This window comes from Ranitomeya variabilis, chromosome 2 (genome assembly GCF_051348905.1).
Source record: "Ranitomeya variabilis isolate aRanVar5 chromosome 2, aRanVar5.hap1, whole genome shotgun sequence".
Classification (NCBI taxonomy): domain Eukaryota; kingdom Metazoa; phylum Chordata; class Amphibia; order Anura; family Dendrobatidae; genus Ranitomeya; species Ranitomeya variabilis.
The window spans coordinates 719,485,138-719,508,488 of record NC_135233.1 but is presented as its reverse complement, the minus strand read 5'-3'; the positions used below and the strand labels follow the sequence as shown (position 1 = coordinate 719,508,488).

The 23,351-nt window shown below is 51.2% G+C and overlaps 1 protein-coding gene across 1 annotated transcript in view; it reads right to left on the bottom strand.

Moving 5' to 3' along the window:
• Positions 1-18,544, bottom strand: part of RFX6 (regulatory factor X6) — a 257,787-nt gene extending 239,243 nt beyond the window's left edge. Inside the window, exons 1-3 of the mRNA XM_077289522.1 lie at positions 18,252-18,544; positions 17,345-17,501; positions 16,411-16,534 (exon numbers count right to left, since the gene is read on the bottom strand). Of these exons, the coding sequence (XP_077145637.1) occupies positions 16,411-16,534; positions 17,345-17,501; positions 18,252-18,468 (498 nt within the window). The 5' untranslated portion in view covers positions 18,469-18,544. The remainder of the gene's footprint in view (positions 1-16,410; positions 16,535-17,344; positions 17,502-18,251) is intronic.
• Positions 18,545-23,351: the final 4,807 nt, after the last annotated feature.

The following is a 23,351-nucleotide window of genomic DNA, read 5'->3' as shown; positions in this document are numbered from 1 at the left end:
TCATTCCACCCGCAGCACCACTTTCCCAGTCAACCACACACTCCCAGCCCAGTCTACAGCCATCGGTAGTACAGGCATGGGAGAAAAGGCGGCCTTTCTCGTCAAACCACCCACGAGCACAGGCTCTGACTGCAGGCATTGCCAAACTTCTGTCACTGGAAATGCTGTCATTCAGGCTGGTGGAGACTGACAGCTTCCGTGACTTGATGTCATTGGCAGTCCCACAGTACAGTGTGCCCAGCCGCTTTTACTTCAGCAGGCAAGCCGTCCCTGCCCTGCACAAGTATGTTGAGGGACACATAAAACACGCGCTACTGAACGCCGTCAGTAGCAAGGTCCACCTCACCACCGATGCGTGGACCAGTCAACATGGACAGGGGCGATACCTTTCCCTCACTGCCCATTGGGTTAATGTAGTTGAGCCGGGTACAGACCGTGCGAGTGGCGCAGGACGTGTCCTGCCCACTCCAAGGATTGCAGGAATCCATTCTGTACGCATTGACTCCTCCTCTTACACCAGTTCCTCAGAATCATCGCTGCAGGAGCCGTCACAGTCCACCTCCACATGGACCCGTGATGAACGTGTACCTGTTACGACCGACATGAGCACAGCCGTGGCCAAACGTCAACAGGCCGTCTTGAAATTAATTTTTTTGGGGAATCGTAGCCACACAGCGCAGGAGCTCTGGAATGCCATCAAGCAGGAGAGCGATGTGTGGTTTGAGCCAGCGAATCTCCAGCCAGGCATGGTAGTGTGTGATAATGGCCGAAATCTGGTGGCAGCCCTGGGCCTCGGCAACCTCACTCACATCCCATGTCTGGCACATGTGCTCAATTTGGTCGTGCAGAGTTTTTTGAGGGACTATCCGGATCTTGATGCACTGCTGCACAAGGTCCGCCTAGAGTGTGCTCACTTGCGGCGTTCCAGCACGGCAAAAGCGCGCATTGCGGCTCTGCAGCGCCGACACCGCCTGCCGGAACATCGCATCATATGTGACCTACCTACCAGGTGGAATTCCACGTTACATATGTTGGAGCGGTTGTGTGAGCAGCAGCAAGCTGTAATGGAGTACCAGCTGTATCAGGCGCAAAAAAGTCGCAGTCAGCGCCGTACAGACTTCACAACCACAGAGTGGGCCACTATGAAGGATGTCTGCCAGGTTTTGCGTCCCTTTGATTATTCCACGCGGATGGCGAGTGCAGATGATGCACTAGTCAGCATGACTGTCCCCCTTATCTGCCTGCTTGAAAAATCACTGCAAGCGCTAAGGGATGATGTTGTGGAAGAGGTGGAGGATGAGGATTCACCACTTCCATCATCTTCTGGACAGTCAGCGCCACGTGGTTCCTCACAAACGCGTAGGCAGGGGACAGTTTGTGAGGAGGATGAGGAGGAGTCAATGGAGGAGGAAGACATCCGTCCAGAGGAGGGAGTTCCCGAATTGTCCAGTACTCAGTGTGTACAGCGAGGGTGGGGTGATGACGAGCGGGCAGAGATCACGCCTCCAGCTGGGGACAGCGTTTCTTGGGCAGTTGGCAGTCTGCAGCACATGGTGGATTACATGCTGCAGTGCCTGAGAAACGACCGCCGCATCGACCACATTCTCAACATGTCTGATTATTGGGTGTTCACCCTCCTCGATCCTCGCTACCGGGACAACGTAGAAAGCCTCATCACACCGTTGAACCGGGAGCGAAAAATGCGGGAGTACCAAAACACACTGGTCAGTTCCATCATCTTCTCCATTCCAACTGAGAGAAGTGCTGCTACTGCATTCCAAAGCAGCTCAGTGCGTCCAGGCAGTGGTGGAGGCTCTGCACAAAGAGGGAGCAGAAGCAGTGCCTCTGCCCAAGGCAAGACCAGTATGGCCCAACTGTGGCACAGTTTTGTGTGCCCCCCACAAAAGTCTACACCATCACAGACGGCTCCAGTCAGCAGGAGGCAACGGTTCCGTCAGATGGTGACAGACTACATGTCTTGCCCTCTTGCTGTACTCCCAGACGGCTCTTCCCCTTTCAAGTTTTGGGTCTCAAAGCTGGATACATGGCCAGAGCTAAGCCAGTATGCATTGGAGGTGCTGTCTTGCCCTGCTGCCAGTGTATTATCGGAACGTGTCTTTAGTGCTGCAGGTGGTGTACTAACTGACCGTCGCATGCGACTATCCTCCGATAACGTTGACCGGCTTACTTTCCTGAAAATGAACAAGGCCTGGATCTCGCAGGAATTTGCCACTCCTCCTCCTGATTAAAAAATTAGGTCACTGTATACGTTATCCAGGTCTCCTGTTGTGTTCATCTTTCTACCACCTGAACTTAAATTCCTGGGCTCCAACACCGCCAGTTGAGGCTCAGACGTGCCGTCTGCACAGTGAAAACATACGACCCAGTGTTATTGGGTTTCAGTAACGTCAGCTGATCCCCAGCTGTGTAGCCGGCAATGTGTCATGCGACCGCCACGCTGACACAACAACTGAAATGTAAGGGAATCTGTCCCCCCCCCCCCAAGGCGTTTGTTACTGAAAGAGCCACCTTGTGCAGCAGTAATGCTGCACAAGGAAAAAGGTAGCTATTTTGGTTTTGCTCCTTGCACACGCAAAACTTAACACTTATAAAATGTGTCCACTGATACCGTAAAACCGTCCCGGAGGTGGGACTTTCCTTCGTAATATGACGCAGCACAGCCGTCATTCCTACCCCCCCGGCGCCGCGCCCCGGCTCCTCAGCGTTGTTTGATTCCGTCCCGGAGCCTGCGCTGTTATGTTATCCCGTGGCCAGGCACACTTAGCGCTGCCCGTCTTCTGGCATCATTTGGTGTCAGGCTGGCTGCGCCTGTGCGGCCACGCTGGCCGAGAGCCCGCCTCGCAGTGTCTTCTGATTTAATCCCACTGGGGGCCTGGGATCTATGGACATGCGCAGTGCATATCTGAACCTCCACCTCTCACTCATCTCCCTATGGCTTCTTCAGACTGTTCGGTGTCAGCTGGTCCCTAATAGCATGCCACGGCCGTGACACCGCACAGTCTGGAAAAGAAGCCGTAGGGAGGGGAGTGAGAGGCGAGGATATGCACTGCGCATGGCCATGGATCCCAGGCCCCCAGTGGGATTACATCAGAAGACACTGCGAGGCGGGCTCTCGGCCAGCGCGGCCGCACAGGCGCAGCCAGCCTGACACCAAATGATGTCAGAAGATGGGCAGCGCTAAGTGTGCCTGGCCATGGGATAACATAACAGCGCAGGCTCCGGGACTGAATCAAACAACGCTGAGGAGCCGGGGCACGGCAGCGGGGGGGTAGTAATGATGGCTGTGCTGCGTCATATTACGAAGGAAAGTCCCACCTCCGGGACGGTTTCACGGCTTCAGGGGACACATTTTATAAGTGTTTAGTTCTGTGTTTGCAAGGAGCATGATGAAAAGAGCCACCTTTTCCTTTTGCATCTTTTGTGCTGCACAAGCTGGCTCTTTCAGCTACAAACGCCTTGGGGGGGGGGTTAAAGGTTCCCTTTCGACTTTCTCAGGCTTCGGCCTACATTGTGTTCCTCTGCTTTTCCACCTGCCCCTGGGCTCCAACACCGCTAGTTGCCGTCCAGAAGTGCTGTACGCACAGTCAACAGTCGCTCCTCTGTTATTGGGGTTCAGTAACGTCAGCTGTTCCCCTGCTGTGTGTGTGGCAATCCCTCCTACCTCCTCCAACCTCCTCCTCCTCCACCTGTCCCTGGGCTCCAACACCGCCAGTTGCCGTCCAGAAGTGCTGTACGCACAGTCAACAGTCCCTCCTCTGTTATTGGGGTTCAGTAACGTCAGCTGTTCCCCTGCTGTGTGTGTGGCAATCCCTCCTACCTCCTCCAACCTCCTCCAACCTCCTCCTCCTCCACCTGTCCCTGGGCTCCAACACCGCCAGTTGCCGTCCAGAAGTGCTGTACGCACAGTCAACAGTCCCTCCTCTGTTATTGGGGTTCAGTAACGTCAGCTGTTCCCCTGCTGTGTGTGTGGCAATCCCTCCTACCTCCTCCTACCTCCTCCAACCTCCTCCTCCTCCACCTGCCCCTGGGCTCCAACACCGCTAGTTGCCGTCCAGAAGTGCTGTACGCACAGTCAACAGTCGCTCCTCTGTTATTGGGGTTCAGTAACGTCAGCTGTTCCCCTGCTGTGTGTGTGGCAATCCCTCCTACCTCCTCCAACCTCCTCCAACCTCCTCCTCCTCCACCTGTCCCTGGGCTCCAACACCGCCAGTTGCCGTCCAGAAGTGCTGTACGCACAGTCAACAGTCCCTCCTCTGTTATTGGGGTTCAGTAACGTCAGCTGTTCCCCTGCTGTGTGTGTGGCAATCCCTCCTACCTCCTCCAACCTCCTCCAACCTCCTCCTCCTCCACCTGTCCCTGGGCTCCAACACCGCCAGTTGCCGTCCAGAAGTGCTGTACGCACAGTCAACAGTCCCTCCTCTGTTATTGGGGTTCAGTAACGTCAGCTGTTCCCCTGCTGTGTGTGTGGCAATCCCTCCTACCTCCTCCTACCTCCTCCAACCTCCTCCTCCTCCACCTGCCCCTGGGCTCCAACACCGCTAGTTGCCGTCCAGAAGTGCTGTACGCACAGTCAACAGTCGCTCCTCTGTTATTGGGGTTCAGTAACGTCAGCTGTTCCCCTGCTGTGTGTGTGGCAATCCCTCCTACCTCCTCCAACCTCCTCCAACCTCCTCCTCCTCCACCTGTCCCTGGGCTCCAACACCGCCAGTTGCCGTCCAGAAGTGCTGTACGCACAGTCAACAGTCCCTCCTCTGTTATTGGGGTTCAGTAACGTCAGCTGTTCCCCTGCTGTGTGTGTGGCAATCCCTCCTACCTCCTCCAACCTCCTCCAACCTCCTCCTCCTCCACCTGTCCCTGGGCTCCAACACCGCCAGTTGCCGTCCAGAAGTGCTGTACGCACAGTCAACAGTCCCTCCTCTGTTATTGGGGTTCAGTAACGTCAGCTGTTCCCCTGCTGTGTGTGTGGCAATCCCTCCTACCTCCTCCTACCTCCTCCAACCTCCTCCTCCTCCACCTGCCCCTGGGCTCCAACACCGCCAGTTGCCGTCCAGAAGTGCTGTACGCACAGTCAACAGTCCCTCCTCTGTTATTGGGGTTCAGTAACGTCAGCTGTTCCCCTGCTGTGTGTGTGGCAATCCCTCCTACCTCCTCCAACCTCCTCCAACCTCCTCCTCCTCCACCTGTCCCTGGGCTCCAACACCGCCAGTTGCCGTCCAGAAGTGCTGTACGCACAGTCAACAGTCCCTCCTCTGTTATTGGGGTTCAGTAACGTCAGCTGTTCCCCTGCTGTGTGTGTGGCAATCCCTCCTACCTCCTCCAACCTCCTCCAACCTCCTCCTCCTCCACCTGTCCCTGGGCTCCAACACCGCCAGTTGCCGTCCAGAAGTGCTGTACGCACAGTCAACAGTCCCTCCTCTGTTATTGGGGTTCAGTAACGTCAGCTGTTCCCCTGCTGTGTGTGTGGCAATCCCTCCTACCTCCTCCTACCTCCTCCAACCTCCTCCTCCTCCACCTGCCCCTGGGCTCCAACACCGCTAGTTGCCGTCCAGAAGTGCTGTACGCACAGTCAACAGTCGCTCCTCTGTTATTGGGGTTCAGTAACGTCAGCTGTTCCCCTGCTGTGTGTGTGGCAATCCCTCCTACCTCCTCCAACCTCCTCCAACCTCCTCCTCCTCCACCTGTCCCTGGGCTCCAAAACCGCCAGTTGCCGTCCAGAAGTGCTGTACGCACAGTCAACAGTCCCTCCTCTGTTATTGGGGTTCAGTAACGTCAGCTGTTCCCCTGCTGTGTGTGTGGCAATCCCTCCTACCTCCTCCAACCTCCTCCAACCTCCTCCTCCTCCACCTGTCCCTGGGCTCCAACACCGCCAGTTGCCGTCCAGAAGTGCTGTACGCACAGTCAACAGTCCCTCCTCTGTTATTGGGGTTCAGTAACGTCAGCTGTTCCCCTGCTGTGTGTGTGGCAATCCCTCCTACCTCCTCCAACCTCCTCCAACCTCCTCCTCCTCCACCTGTCCCTGGGCTCCAACACCGCCAGTTGCCGTCCAGAAGTGCTGTACGCACAGTCAACAGTCCCTCCTCTGTTATTGGGGTTCAGTAATGTCAGCTGTTCCCCTGCTGTGTGTGTGGCAATCCCTCCTACCTCCTCCAACCTCCTCCAACCTCCTCCTCCTCCACCTGTCCCTGGGCTCCAACACCGCCAGTTGCCGTCCAGAAGTGCTGTACGCACAGTCAACAGTCCCTCCTCTGTTATTGGGGTTCAGTAACGTCAGCTGTTCCCCTGCTGTGTGTGTGGCAATCCCTCCTACCTCCTCCTACCTCCTCCAACCTCCTCCTCCTCCACCTGCCCCTGGGCTCCAACACCGCTAGTTGCCGTCCAGAAGTGCTGTACGCACAGTCAACAGTCGCTCCTCTGTTATTGGGGTTCAGTAACGTCAGCTGTTCCCCTGCTGTGTGTGTGGCAATCCCTCCTACCTCCTCCAACCTCCTCCAACCTCCTCCTCCTCCACCTGTCCCTGGGCTCCAACACCGCCAGTTGCCGTCCAGAAGTGCTGTACGCACAGTCAACAGTCCCTCCTCTGTTATTGGGGTTCAGTAACGTCAGCTGTTCCCCTGCTGTGTGTGTGGCAATCCCTCCTACCTCCTCCAACCTCCTCCAACCTCCTCCTCCTCCACCTGTCCCTGGGCTCCAACACCGCCAGTTGCCGTCCAGAAGTGCTGTACGCACAGTCAACAGTCCCTCCTCTGTTATTGGGGTTCAGTAACGTCAGCTGTTCCCCTGCTGTGTGTGTGGCAATCCCTCCTACCTCCTCCAACCTCCTCCAACCTCCTCCTCCTCCACCTGTCCGTGGGCTCCAACACCGCCAGTTGCCGTCCAGAAGTGCTGTACGCACAGTCAACAGTCCCTCCTCTGTTATTGGGGTTCAGTAACGTCAGCTGTTCCCCTGCTGTGTGTGTGGCAATCCCTCCTACCTCCTCCAACCTCCTCCAACCTCCTCCTCCTCCACCTGTCCCTGGGCTCCAACACCGCCAGTTGCCGTCCAGAAGTGCTGTACGCACAGTCAACAGTCCCTCCTCTGTTATTGGGGTTCAGTAACGTCAGCTGTTCCCCTGCTGTGTGTGTGGCAATCCCTCCTACCTCCTCCTACCTCCTCCAACCTCCTCCTCCTCCACCTGCCCCTGGGCTCCAACACCGCTAGTTGCCGTCCAGAAGTGCTGTACGCACAGTCAACAGTCGCTCCTCTGTTATTGGGGTTCAGTAACGTCAGCTGTTCCCCTGCTGTGTGTGTGGCAATCCCTCCTACCTCCTCCAACCTCCTCCAACCTCCTCCTCCTCCACCTGTCCCTGGGCTCCAACACCGCCAGTTGCCGTCCAGAAGTGCTGTACGCACAGTCAACAGTCCCTCCTCTGTTATTGGGGTTCAGTAACGTCAGCTGTTCCCCTGCTGTGTGTGTGGCAATCCCTCCTACCTCCTCCAACCTCCTCCTCCTCCACCTGTCCCTGGGCTCCAACACCGCCAGTTGCCGTCCAGAAGTGCTGTACGCACAGTCAACAGTCCCTCCTCTGTTATTGGGGTTCAGTAACGTCAGCTGTTCCCCTGCTGTGTGTGTGGCAATCCCTCCTACCTCCTCCAACCTCCTCCAACCTCCTCCTCCTCCACCTGTCCCTGGGCTCCAACACCGCCAGTTGCCGCCCAGAAGTGCTGTACGCACAGAGCCAAACACCTCGCCAATGTGTTAGTGGGGTTCAGCACCGCCAGCTGTTCCCCTGCTGTGTATACGGCAACGTGTACTGCGACCGCCACGCAGGCACAACAAGTTAAATTTAAGGGAACCTGTCCCCCCCCCCCCAGGCGTTTGTTACTGAAGGAGCCACCTTGTGCAGCAGTAATGATGCAAAGGGAAAAAGTGCCTCTTTTCGTGGTGCTCCTTGCAGATGCTGAACCTAACACTTATGAAATGTGTCCCCTCACAGCGTTCAACCGTCCGGTAGGTGGAACTTTCCTTTGTCATGTGACGCAGCACAGCCGTCATTTTTACCCCCTTGTCGCCGTGCGCCGCCTCCTCAGCGTTGTTTGAATCTGTCCCGGAGCCTGCGCTGTTAGGTTACCCCTTGGCCATGCACACATTTTGCGCTGCCCGTCTTCTGACATCATTTGCTGTCAGGCTGGCTGCGCCTGTGCGGGTGCGCTGTCCGAGATTCAGCCTCGCGGTGTCGTCTAATGTAATCCCACCGCGGGCCTGGGATCCGTGTCCATGCGCAGTGCATATCCTCGCCTCTCACTCCCCTCCCTACGGCTTCTTCAGACTGTTCGGTGTCAGCTGATCCCTAATAGCATGCCACGGCCGTGACACCGCACAGTCTTAAGAAGCCGTTGGGAGGGGTGTGAGAGGCGAGGATATGCACTGCGCATGGACACGGATCCCAGGCCCGCGGTGGGATTACATTAGACGACACCGCGAGGCTGAATCTCGGACAGCGCACCCGCACAGGCGCAGCCAGCCTGACAGCAAATGATGTCAGAAGACGGGCAGCGCAAAATGTGTGCATGGCCAAGGGGTAACCTAACAGCGCAGGCTCCGGGACAGATTCAAACAACGCTGAGGAGGCGGCGCACGGCGACAAGGGGGTAAAAATGACGGCTGTGCTGAGTCACATGACAAAGGAAAGTTCCACCTACCGGACGGTTGAACGCTGTGAGGGGACACATTTCATAAGTGTTAGGTTCAGCATCTGCAAGGACCATAATTAAAAGAGCTAAGTTCACCTTTTCCAGCATTAGTGCTGTACACGATGGCTCTTCCAGCTACAAACGCCTGGGGGGGGGGTTAAAGGTTTCCTTTCAACTTGCTCCAGTGCAGGCTTCGGCCGACACTCTGCTCCCCCTGCAGAGCCCGGGCTCCAACACCGCCAGTTGGGGCCCGGTACTGCTAGCTGCACAGAGAAAAACACCAGCCAATGTGTCAGTGGGGTTCAGCACCGCCAGCTGTTCCCCTGCTGTGCAGCCGGCAACGTGTCCTGCAACAGCCACGCAGGCACAACAGACCCAAAGCTGCCGCCAGTGCAGGCTTCGGCCTACACTCTGCTCCATCTCCTCCTCCTGCTGACCCCGGGCTCCAACACCGCCAGTTGGGGCCCGGTACTGCTAGCTGCACAGAGAAAAACACCAGCCAATGTGTCAGTGGGGTTCAGCACCGCCAGCTGTTCCCCTGCTGTGCAGCCGGCATCGTGTCCTGCAAAAGCCACGCAGACACAAGAACTGAAATTGAAGGGAACCTGTCCCCCCTCCCCCAGGCGTTTGTACGTTTTTAAGGCCACCTTGTACAGCGGTAATGCTGCATGTGTGCAAGGTGGCTCAGAAACGTATTCTCCTCGCACATGTGGAACGGAAAACACGTCTGAAATGTGTCCTCTGTGTGACCATTTAACCGTCCCGGTGGTGTGACTTTCCTTTGTAATGACACGCTGCAACCCCCTTGGTAGCGCTGCCCGTCTTCTGGCATCATTGTTTGGCTGGCTGCGCCTCTGCGGCCGCCCTGACCCACACAATGCCCCTCGGTGTCTTATTTATTGGGACTGCGAGGGTGTGATTGATGGGCAGGATCAGTGCATCAGTTCGCCTGTCCCTCCTCTCCTTCCGCCTTCTTCGGACTGTGCGGCTTCATGGCCGTGGCATGCGATAAGGGATCAGATGACGGCGCACAGTCTGAAGCGGGTGTAAGGACCCGAGTGTGAGAGGCCAACATATGTGCTGCGCCAGGCCCTGAATCCCAGCCCCGCAGTGTTTTAACAATGTTAAGACACTGCGGGGCTGGGATTCATGGGCATCGCGAACCGCACCGGCCGACATTACATGATGCCAGAAGATGGGCAGCGCTAACGGCGCTAGGCCAGGGGATAACACGACAGCGCAGACTCCTGTACAGCAAATAACAACGCTCGGGAGGCCGCACCCAGCACCAAGGTGGGATTCTTGACACCTGTGCTGCGTCTCATTACAAAGGGAACTCTCGCCTCCATTACACAGTTTGACTGTATAAAGGGCTGAATGTTATACGTGTTCCATTCAGCGTGTGCAAGGAGAAAAATTACAAGAGCAACCTTTGACTTGCGCAGCACTGCTGCTGCATAAGCTGTGGCTCTTCTACTTTGTAACCCCTGAGGGGGGGTTAAAGGTGACTTTTGAAATCGGTTCAATTAGGCTTCGGCCTACACTCTGCTCCACCTGCAGAGCCCGGGCTCCAACAACGCTAGTTGCTGTCCGGAAGTGCTGGCTGCACAGAGCCAAACACCTCGCCAATGTGTCAGTGGGGTCCAGCACCGCCAGCTGTTCCCCTGCTGTGTAGCCGGCAACGTGTCCTGCAAAAGCCACGCAGACACAACAGACCCAAAGCTGCCGCCAGTGCAGGCTTCGGCCTACACTCCCCTCCCCCTGCTCCTCCTCCTCCTGCTCCTCCTCCTGCTGTCCCTGGGCTCTAACACACCGCCAGTTGGGGCCCAGATGTGCTAGCTGCACAGAGAAAAACACCAGCCAATGTGTCAGTGGGGTCCAGCACCGCCAGCTGTTCCCCTGCTGTGCAGCCGGCAACGTGTCCTGCAAAAGCCACGCAGACACAAGAACTGAAATTGAAGGGAACCTGTCCCCCCTCCCCCAGGCGTTTTTACGTTATCCAGCCACCTTGTACAGCGGTAATGCTGCATGTGTGCAAGGTGGCTCAGAAACGTATTCTCCTCGCACATGTGGAACGGAAAACACGTCTGAAATGTGTCCTTTGTGTGACCATTTAACCGTCCCGGTGGTGTGACTTTCCTTTGTAATGACACGCTGCAACCCCCTTGGTAGCGCTGCCCGTCTTCTGGCATCATTGTTTGGCTGGCTGCGCCTCTGCGGCCGCCCTGACCCACACAACGCCCCTCGGTGTCTTATTTATTGGGACTGCGAGGGTGTGATTGATGGGCAGGATCAGTGCATCAGTTCGCCTGTCCCTCCTCTCCTTCCGCCTTCTTCGGACTGTGCGGCTTCATGGCCGTGGCATGCGATAAGGGATCAGATGACGCCGCACAGTCTGAAGCGGGTGTAAGGACCCGAGTGTGAGAGGCCAACATATGTGCTGCGCCAGGCCCTGAATCCCAGCCCCGCAGTGTTTTAACAATGTTAAGACACTGCGGGGCTGGGATTCATGGGCATCGCGAACCGCACCGGCCGACATTACATGATGCCAGAAGATGGGCAGCGCTAACGGCGCTAGGCCAGGGGATAACACGACAGCGCAGACTCCTGTACAGCAAATAACAACGCTCGGGAGGCCGCACCCAGCACCAAGGTGGGATTCTTGACACCTGTGCTGCGTCTCATTACAAAGGGAACTCTCGCCTCCATTACACAGTTTGACTGTATAAAGGGCTGAATGTTATACGTGTTCCATTCAGCGTGTGCAAGGAGAAAAATTACAAGAGCAACCTTTGACTTGCGCAGCACTGCTGCTGCATAAGCTGTGGCTCTTCTACTTTGTAACCCCTGAGGGGGGGTTAAAGGTGACTTTTGAAATCGGTTCAATTAGGCTTCGGCCTACACTCTGCTCCACCTGCAGAGCCCGGGCTCCAACAACGCTAGTTGCTGTCCGGAAGTGCTGGCTGCACAGAGCCAAACACCTCGCCAATGTGTCAGTGGGGTCCAGCACCGCCAGCTGTTCCCCTGCTGTGTAGCCGGCAACGTGTCCTGCAAAAGCCACGCAGACACAACAGACCCAAAGCTGCCGCCAGTGCAGGCTTCGGCCTACACTCCCCTCCCCCTGCTCCTCCTCCTCCTGCTCCTCCTCCTGCTGTCCCTGGGCTCTAACACACCGCCAGTTGGGGCCCAGATGTGCTAGCTGCACAGAGAAAAACACCAGCCAATGTGTCAGTGGGGTCCAGCACCGCCAGCTGTTCCCCTGCTGTGCAGCCGGCAACGTGTCCTGCAAAAGCCACGCAGACACAAGAACTGAAATTGAAGGGAACCTGTCCCCCCTCCCCCAGGCGTTTTTACGTTATCCAGCCACCTTGTACAGCGGTAATGCTGCATGTGTGCAAGGTGGCTCAGAAACGTATTCTCCTCGCACATGTGGAACGGAAAACACGTCTGAAATGTGTCCTCTGTGTGACCATTTAACCGTCCCGGTGGTGTGACTTTCCTTTGTAATGACACGCTGCAACCCCCTTGGTAGCGCTGCCCGTCTTCTGGCATCATTGTTTGGCTGGCTGCGCCTCTGCGGCCGCCCTGACCCACACAACGCCCCTCGGTGTCTTATTTATTGGGACTGCGAGGGTGTGATTGATGGGCAGGATCAGTGCATCAGTTCGCCTGTCCCTCCTCTCCTTCCGCCTTCTTCGGACTGTGCGGCTTCATGGCCGTGGCATGCGATAAGGGATCAGATGACGCCGCACAGTCTGAAGCGGGTGTAAGGACCCGAGTGTGAGAGGCCAACATATGTGCTGCGCCAGGCCCTGAATCCCAGCCCCGCAGTGTTTTAACAATGTTAAGACACTGCGGGGCTGGGATTCATGGGCATCGCGAACCGCACCGGCCGACATTACATGATGCCAGAAGATGGGCAGCGCTAACGGCGCTAGGCCAGGGGATAACACGACAGCGCAGACTCCTGTACAGCAAATAACAACGCTCGGGAGGCCGCACCCAGCACCAAGGTGGGATTCTTGACACCTGTGCTGCGTCTCATTACAAAGGGAACTCTCGCCTCCATTACACAGTTTGACTGTATAAAGGGCTGAATGTTATACGTGTTCCATTCAGCGTGTGCAAGGAGAAAAATTACAAGAGCAACCTTTGACTTGCGCAGCACTGCTGCTGCATAAGCTGTGGCTCTTCTACTTTGTAACCCCTGAGGGGGGGTTAAAGGTGACTTTTGAAATCGGTTCAATTAGGCTTCGGCCTACACTCTGCTCCACCTGCAGAGCCCGGGCTCCAACAACGCTAGTTGCTGTCCGGAAGTGCTGGCTGCACAGAGCCAAACACCTCGCCAATGTGTCAGTGGGGTCCAGCACCGCCAGCTGTTCCCCTGCTGTGTAGCCGGCAACGTGTCCTGCAAAAGCCACGCAGACACAACAGACCCAAAGCTGCCGCCAGTGCAGGCTTCGGCCTACACTCCCCTCCCCCTGCTCCTCCTCCTCCTGCTCCTCCTCCTGCTGTCCCTGGGCTCTAACACACCGCCAGTTGGGGCCCAGATGTGCTAGCTGCACAGAGAAAAACACCAGCCAATGTGTCAGTGGGGTCCAGCACCGCCAGCTGTTCCCCTGCTGTGCAGCCGGCAACGTGTCCTGCAAAAGCCACGCAGACACAAGAACTGAAATTGAAGGGAACCTGTCCCCCCTCCCCCAGGCGTTTTTACGTTATCCAGCCACCTTGTACAGCGGTAATGCTGCATGTGTGCAAGGTGGCTCAGAAACGTATTCTCCTCGCACATGTGGAACGGAAAACACGTCTGAAATGTGTCCTCTGTGTGACCATTTAACCGTCCCGGTGGTGTGACTTTCCTTTGTAATGACACGCTGCAACCCCCTTGGTAGCGCTGCCCGTCTTCTGGCATCATTGTTTGGCTGGCTGCGCCTCTGCGGCCGCCCTGACCCACACAACGCCCCTCGGTGTCTTATTTATTGGGACTGCGAGGGTGTGATTGATGGGCAGGATCAGTGCATCAGTTCGCCTGTCCCTCCTCTCCTTCCGCCTTCTTCGGACTGTGCGGCTTCATGGCCGTGGCATGCGATAAGGGATCAGATGACGCCGCACAGTCTGAAGCGGGTGTAAGGACCCGAGTGTGAGAGGCCAACATATGTGCTGCGCCAGGCCCTGAATCCCAGCCCCGCAGTGTTTTAACAATGTTAAGACACTGCGGGGCTGGGATTCATGGGCATCGCGAACCGCACCGGCCGACATTACATGATGCCAGAAGATGGGCAGCGCTAACGGCGCTAGGCCAGGGGATAACACGACAGCGCAGACTCCTGTACAGCAAATAACAACGCTCGGGAGGCCGCACCCAGCACCAAGGTGGGATTCTTGACACCTGTGCTGCGTCTCATTACAAAGGGAACTCTCGCCTCCATTACACAGTTTGACTGTATAAAGGGCTGAATGTTATACGTGTTCCATTCAGCGTGTGCAAGGAGAAAAATTACAAGAGCAACCTTTGACTTGCGCAGCACTGCTGCTGCATAAGCTGTGGCTCTTCTACTTTGTAACCCCTGAGGGGGGGTTAAAGGTGACTTTTGAAATCGGTTCAATTAGGCTTCGGCCTACACTCTGCTCCACCTGCAGAGCCCGGGCTCCAACAACGCTAGTTGCTGTCCGGAAGTGCTGGCTGCACAGAGCCAAACACCTCGCCAATGTGTCAGTGGGGTCCAGCACCGCCAGCTGTTCCCCTGCTGTGTAGCCGGCAACGTGTCCTGCAAAAGCCACGCAGACACAACAGACCCAAAGCTGCCGCCAGTGCAGGCTTCGGCCTACACTCCCCTCCCCCTGCTCCTCCTCCTCCTGCTCCTCCTCCTGCTGACCCTGGGCTCTAACAAACCGCCAGTTGGGGCCCAGATGTGCTAGCTGCACAGAGAAAAACACCTCGCCAATGTGTCAGTGGGGTCCAGCACCGCCAGCTGTTCCCCTGCTGTGCAGCCGGCATCGTGTCCTGCAAAAGCCACGCAGACACTTGCTCTTGTACCTTCTGCTCCCCATCCTGGTTCCAGTACCGTCAGCTGGTTCCGGGCAGAGCCTTTGGCTTAGGTGCCTCCCTTTGGTATCCGAGTTCCACCAACGTCAGGTGGTCCTTGGTAGTGCTTTCAGGCACGGGTACCTCCTGCTTAGTAACCGGGTTCCAGTAACGTCAGCTGGTCCTCGGTAGTTCCATTGGCTCTTGGACCTTCGGCTACCCATCCGGGTTCCAGCACCGTCAGCTGGTTCTCGGCAGTGTCTTTTGCTCTTGTACCTTCTGCTCCCCATCCTGGTTCCAGTACCGTCAGCTGGTTCCGGGCAGAGCCTTTGGCTTAGGTGCCTCCCTCTGGGTATCCGAGTTCCACCAACGTCAGGTGGTCCTTGGTAGTGCTTTCAGCACAGGTACCTCCTGCTTAGTAACCGGGTTCCAGTAACGTCAGCTGGTCCTCGGTAGTTCCATTGGCTCTTGGACCTTCGGGTAGCCATCCGAGTTCCAGTTCCATCAGCTGGTTCTCGGCATTTTCTCAGCCTTCTTGTACCTTCTGCTACATTTCCAAGTTCAAGAGACTAAACACAATGACCCAGAAGACCACCCCTAAGATGACGACGACACCAGAGACGACAACCACCGTGATGACGACGACCCTGGAGACGATGACCCCGAAGACCACCCCGATGACGACGACCCCGGAGACGACGACCCTGAAGACCACCCCGATGACGACGACCCCGGAGACGACGACCCTGGAGACGACGACGACCTGGAAGACCGAGAAGCAGAAGAACAAGAGGCTGCAGAACAAAGAGCAGAAGGACATTAAGCATAACACAAAATATCAGAGTAAAAAATATTATGTAAATTATAAGCAGAAGAAGACTAAGCAGTGTATGGGGGTGAGTCCGTTCCTCCTCGTGGTGCCCCTGGATAAAGCCTGATGCTGCAGGCCAAACTGAACGCGGACAAATGTAACTGTTTTGTGACAGGCAGAACGGAAGGTGTAATCTTCAAACTTTTATAGATAACAACTACGGGAATGCCTGTCACAAATAAGAATATGATGAAGAAGTTGAATATGATGAAGATAATAGTAAAATAAAAAGAATATGAACAATGTAACCCAAAAAATAATAGGTAGAAGATGAAGAAGAAGATGAATAAGGTGAAGAAGTTGATGTCAAAGAAGCTGATGATGAGGATAATTAAGAAGAAAGCGTGGGAGAAGTAAAAAAGAAGGTGAAGGGCGTGGAAGTAGTGAAACATCAATATCTGACATAAAAAAAAAAAAAAAAACATAGTCAAATTCTTTCTAACGCCGAACTTCATAAAAAAAAATAAAAAATCCTGCTATTCTATTACATTGGGCTAAACCTCTGTCCCTTTAATATCTCCGCCACGTCCCCCAATACATCCTACAATATTCTTAGTTGTTTTCCTTCATGTAGAATGAACCTACAAGTGTATAAAGGGTTTATTTTAATTCCGATATTTTCGTCCCATTGACTTGCATTGGGATCGGGTATCGGTATCGGATTGGATTCCGATACTGTGACGGTATCGGCCGATACTTTCCGATACCGATACTTTCCGATATCGGAAAGTATCGCTCAACACTAATGTTCACACATGGGAACTTTACTTATCATTTAAACATACCTAAAAAAAATTACACATTAAAGGATCAAGTACATACCTTTCCAAAAGTTGCGGCACAGGCTGGCTCCAATTTCTCCTTCCTGCAGAAGTCTAAATAATGTGCGTATAATATGCACCGAGGCAAGCAAACTCCTTCACATACGATATAATTCTCTTCTAGCCTGTAACGACAAGTCACTTTTATATGTACCTATACTAATGACTGCCTATTAGTGGCTTACATACAAAATAGATCAATTATACTTTTATTTTCTATTTCAAAAAGTAATGTCATGTATGAAAGAGAAAAAGAAGACAACACTGAATCACAGGCAGGATTGTATGGACCCCGATAATTAGGTCAGTAAAAGGGCACAACTATAAGATCTCAAAGATACAATATCATTATAGCCTATGGAATTAAACAACCTATACATGATCCTTTAGTAAAGTGAAAATGTCACAGAAGTCTTCTGCTATACTTTCTATTATGTACACCAACGCGGAAGTAGTATCAAAAATATATGGAGCAGTAATATGATGGATCTTGACAGTGAAAAGATGTCCTGCACCATCGGTATCAACCACTGAGGACTCTCATATTTTAACATTCCTCTGCAACATTAGAGAATTCATTTTTTGGACATATATAGGTGCAGTGCTGAGAACAGGATCCATCACATTAGTGCACCACATACGTATAATACTGTTTGTAAAAGATCTTGTTTTGGTGAGACACCATTTAAGTCTGAAAAAGAGACTTTCCCGAAACAGGCAACCGGAATCGATCTATTGCGATTTATGATTTCAACAATGCAAACCGTTGCATGAATACCTAGTGTCATTATATCAGCTGCACAGTTGGGCCCTTTTCTTATTAACAGTACATGTACATCTCTCATTTACTCGTACGTTTCCAGTACTCTTGTATTTTAGACTGTTTCACTCTCTGACCTTAAAGCTCGTGCACATGGAAGAACACTGGTACTCACCACTGTAAAGTAAGTTGTGTCTGCTTCTTTTTATCCTTAATAATCTGTGTGATTGATTTCTTCTGAGAGGTCTTGTTGCACATTGTACTGTTTTTCCTATAAATAACATCCAAATCTTCATCGTCTGAAGAAAATGTGTCATTTGCCATGTGCAGTTCTACATGTAGACAGTAACAAAATCACCGAGTCAGTACATTTATTCAGCTTGTATTCGTTTCCCATTCAGAACACAATTATGAAATCGCTTTTCGGATTATACATAGTGCTCATGGACAGTGGCATTGATCCTCTGGTACAGAGCCATCCAGCATCCTTGCTTTGTCCTATATCCCCAAGCAAATTCCATGCGTATGCAATGCTTCTCTTGAGGAATACTACTTAACTAATCATGCTCCGAACTTTACACAACCCATTGGAAATAAAACTCTGTCTATACATGAAACTGAAGCATAACGAAGCCTAGTCGAAAGCTCATGCACCTCTGTGAAGCCCGTGTTACGACTTTGTAAAATATGGTGGTATAATCTGGCTATGTACAAGATCTCTTACACTGAGAATAATTATTCTTGATAGTAAATGAAATCAAATTCTATGCAAAAATATATTACATTTTGAAATTATGCACAATTATGGATGTTAATCTTGAAGATTTTCACCGCACAATAAAATGCTTAATAGTAATAATAATAGTAATAATTATGATTATTTATTATACAAATATTCACAATAAATAATTAATATACATATTTATATATATATATATATATATATATATATATATATATATATATTACATATGCTAGTAATAATTAGAATCACATATGTATTCATAATAATTAAATAATATATGTATATTACATGTAATAATAATAATAATAATTGTAACAATAATAGTAATATTGATTACCTGTTTTTATTCCAGTGCAATTAGATATTTCTTCGTCCTCTGGAGTCAGCATAATTTGATCTTCCCCTTCATTACATAATCCCTGAGAGAATGACAGTTCTTTTCCTACCATTGTTCCATAGTTGTCCTCTATCCTTGGGTTATTCTTTTTGTGAGATTCACCATTCTGGAAAGGGCACTCTCCTTCCAGGGTCTCAGAAAACTGCTCAGTTGGCATGCTACGAGCTATACGTTTTTTTAATCATTAAATGTATCAAAAGAAGTCCACAAAAAAAGTTCAAAGTGAACAGAGCTCAAAGATTATTCCCAGAAGAAGGCATCAATATATGGGTTTAATGCAATAAATACAAGTGAATGCTCTCCTAAAAGATCCAGGGAGATATAAATGATCTAAGCTTCTGCTCTCTCTTTGTATAATGAGGCTTCGTGGGCTATTTGCTTTTCTGGTCTGACAAAGACCATACAGAATGGTTTGCCATTGCTTGCTTTTTTAAAGTATATCTATAAACACGCCCTTTTGTTGGCATAAATCTCCTATCAAACGAAAGGCAGTTGTTCATCAACAGGTTGGTGCCTTGAATTCTAGGTGCTTTTATTTTGACAAAAAGTCAAGTAGGGGCAGAGATAATTGGACTGGATGTGACGTAGCGGCAATGAATTGGGTTATCTATTGTCTTAAAAAGCTAGAAAAATGGTGGTGATCAGATCAGCAGCATTAATGATTAACAGGTCGGAACAATCATGTCTGATCGTCGGAGTCAAAGTGATGTTTATTGTGTTCTTCCATATCTAAGCTGGTATGATGTGGTCAATAATGAAGTCTTGACTTCTTACTAGGTAATCTGATGAAAATAATTGCAGCACACATTAGAACGCAAGTTTATATAACAGATGCATTTTATACAAATCGTATCATTTAAAAAAATTCAGTAGCATAAAATATGTTGCAGAATTATCCGTGTGATTTTTTTTTTAAATTGTTGTGAAGCCAGTATACTCATTTTATAAATTTGAGTCAATTTACTCCTATGATTATGATTATTTGTTTGTTTTTACTTTTGATGAATATAAATTTTGTAGCGATGAGCAAATCGATTCTATGCAAATTAAATTCTTGTTGAATTTTGAGGAATTTGCTGAACACTGCAAATTCAAACAATATATGATTTCTGCCAATTGACTAAAATGGTTGCCACTATTGCAGACGCTGGCATAAGGGCTCGCTCACACTACCAGATATTTTCTCATACGAGAGAATCGGGCCGATTAAGCTAATGTCACTGTGACAGAGTTTGATCCACATATCTTCTTAGTGTGATCAGGTTCTCTTGCATGAGATTCTTCTCCATTGTCTCTGTCTGCGGTAATCGGTCTGCACACGGATGACATATGAGTGCAGTTCGATGTTTCACAGGTAGCCGTAGACTTATATGGGTGTGCGTGAGCCAATTATCAGATGCATTCTCATGCTGCAATATTAATGCTCATATCAAACCGGCATAAGAAACAAAATCTCAGACCTGCACTGCCCAATAGTAGAACATTTGGCCAAGTGCTCTCCAATAAAACATTGATAGCACTCAGTTGTATTATGTGCTAGTGTGAGCATACCCTTATCGAGAGAAGACTAACATGACTTCAGGCACAGTTGGGTGAGCTTGCCTATAATATCTTGCAGCATTCTCATCACAGCCATTTAGGGTATGTTTCCACGGGCAGAAACCTGCAGCACTTTGGACGCAGTGACATGTCGGCTCCGTCCAAAGCGCTGACGGCTTTTGATCGCAGGTGATTCCGCATGTGTTTATTGAACCGTGCAGAATCACCACGTCCAATACATTGTACGGGTGACATTTCTTGAGCATCTCCGCAAGATAAATACACATGCCTTAGTCTGGAAAGACGTGCCGCATGTCCGCTTACGCAGAGTTGCCGGAGGCGTCCATGCACACATAGTGGAGATGGGATTTCATGAAATCCCATCCACTATGCTGTAACATCTGACCGCCGCGGGTTGGACGCTGCGGCTGTATGCAGCATCCAACCCGCAGCGTTTAATAACCATGGAAACTTACCTTTCAAATCTTCACAAAGTACACAATTTTACATATGTTACAGTATGAAACTCGTCATCTAGTGCTACTTCTCCGTGAAAATGTAGTTTTATCAGACAATGCGCATATGAAACTGTATACATGTGAAGATTTTACATGGATATTTATTAATAACAGGATTTTTACTATGTGACCGATTTAAGATTTTTGGATTATATTCATGTACTGTGGATTGAGCATCACTTGCATGGACTACACAAGTGAAAGGATAACATTTATATACTATCGCATTACATGGTGTAAAGTGACCAATCAGGAGAGAATATCACAGCCTGCATAAAAGCATAAGCCGGGAATGCAGCAATAATTTTTGTGGTGAATATGGTGAGAGGATATCATAGCTAACAGCTTAGAGAAATGACAAGAAAGCCATAAGACTTTTTTTTTCCCAGGACATACCTCCTGACAGCACCACTGGGAGATAGCCCTTCTTATCCTTAATAGGAAAAGGAACACATGAGAGATTACATATCCCCTCCCACCACCACCCACCGGCCACCACTGTTTTTCGTGTTCCTATCAGGAACAGATGCATGAGAGGTGTGCTCTATGCTTGAAGACTTACTTAACATCCGATGAACTGAGGAGGATCTGAGGGGATTCATCCTTATCCATCATCCTGTCATTTGGGTCCATAGCTGACACCTCTCTGGGTAGAGATACTTCAGCCTTCCAGGTTGATTACTGGCCTCCTGGTGCAGCCGCTTTCCTCTTCCTGCAGCCAAAAATGTTGAGCATGCATGTGCAAGGAGGCTCTGTCTATGAAGCACCCGACGTGCGTTCCAGGATGACAAGCATTACTGGCTTCGAAAGCGGAACTGTGGCCTCATTTGTCTGGTGTGCGATCCAGGGTGGAACTCACTTTTGGCTCTGGGGGACAGATGCCAAAACTCACTGCCAGCATGTGTTCCAGAGTGAACTGCAATAGTAGGTAGATCACTATTGAGTGGATACAGCTCTAATTAGTTGGAAATGGAAAGCTTATGGATCTGACAAATCATATGATGTAATTCAGTTGAGATTAACCTATTTATTTCAGATCCTGGGGCTGACATTACAAGTGTAGCTTTTTGCTAGGAATGGAGGGACAAAATCTTGGCTGTTTTGACACTCCTGCAGAAGAGACATCTCTTGGTCAAGTCAGTGAAATCAGGAGTGAGAGATCACCATATCTAATTTCCTTAGATTGCTATATTGCATTTCACTGTTTTTCATAAGACAAGAAGAACCCTAAATGCATGGCCCCCTCATCCCTATCCTGGTGTGCAAGGCCCCATCTTTATCCTGTATGACTGGCACCATCCCGGTCCAGGTATGCACGACCCCATCCCAGTCCTGGTATGATTGGCCCCATCACGGTCCTAGTTCAATTGGTCCCATCCTTATTCTTGTATAATTGTCCCCATCCTGGTCCTGGTTTGATTGGTCCCATCCTTATTCTGGTATAATTGTCCCCATCCTGATCCTGGTATGATTGGTCCCATCCTTATTCTGGTATAATTGTCTCCATCCTGTTCCTGGTATGATTGGCCCCATCCTTTTTCTGGTATAAATGGCCACATCCTGTTCCTGGTATGATTGGTCTCATCCTTTTTCTTTTATAATTGGCCCCATCCTGGTATGCATGGCCCCATCAGGAAAGACTGTAAGCAGCGCATGGCAGGGATGTCATGCGCTGCTCACAAACAGATCACAGCTGCCAGAATACTCACCGGGACTGTTCATCACAGAGAATGGTGAGCATCCAATCCTCTTCAGTAGCACGCAGTGTCAGTATGAGAAAGTGTATGAGGGTTAATGGCTTGTAGATTTCTGACTGAATGATAGGTAGGAGTGTGCTGGGGTAGGCAGTTAGGAGTTATTTAGGTAGGAGATTGAACAGAGCCGGACAAAGACCAGGTTAAGGATGTTAGTGTCCTCGTGTGTCAGAGGTTGAGAGCTGTGACAAGCCAAGAGAAGTGGTTAGTGATAGAAGCTGGGATGCAGATGTGGAAGTGGGGCTGTTGATGGGGATGTTGAAGTCTCCCAGGATAAGGGTTGGGAGTTCTGAGGACATAAAGTGCGGCAACCAGGCCGAGAAATGGTCCAGAAAGTGGGTGTGTGAGCCTTGGGGGGTGATATATGACCACTACTCTGAGGGAGAGGGGACGAAAGAGCCTGATGGTGTGGACCTCAAAAGAAGGGAATGAGAGTGACGGAACTGGGGGGATGACCTGGAAAGTGCATTGTGGGGACAGGAGTATGCCGAATCCACCACCAGGTCTGTTTGTGGGTCTCGGGGACTGGGAGAATTATAAGCTGCCTTGAGAAATGGCAGCAGGGGAGACAGTGTCAGAGTTCTGGATCCAGGTTTCAGTGAGGGCCAACAGATTTGAGAGTTGTTCATCACCGAATCGCATAATAGCCATTACACTTCTTTATTAATTTATATCTGATATATGGCTTTATTCATTGTTTCATTTATTTTGGTCAGAACTAGTGTTGAGCGATACCTTCCGATACTTGAAAGTATCGGTATCGGAAAGTATCGGCCGATACCGGCAAAGTATCGGATCTAATCCGATACCGATACCCGATACCAATACAAGTCAATGGGACTCAAGTATCGGACGGTATCCCTGATGGTTCCCAGGGTCTGAAGGAGAGGAAACTCTCCTTCAGGCCCTGGGAACCATATTAATGTGTAAAATAAAGAATTAAAATAAAAAATATTGCTATACTCACCTCTCCGAGGGAACCGGCAGCGTTGTTTGCTTAAAATGCGCGCTTTTCCTTCCTTCCGTGACGTCACAGCTTCTGATTGGTCGCGTGCCGCCCATGTGGCCGCGACGCGACCAATCACAGCAAGCCGTGACGTAATTTTCAGGTCCTTCTAGGCATTCAGTATTTTAAAATTACGTTCCGGCTTTGTGATTGGTCGCGTCGCGGTCACATGGGCGACGCGACCAATCAGAAGCCGTGACGTCACGGGAGGCAGGAGACGCGC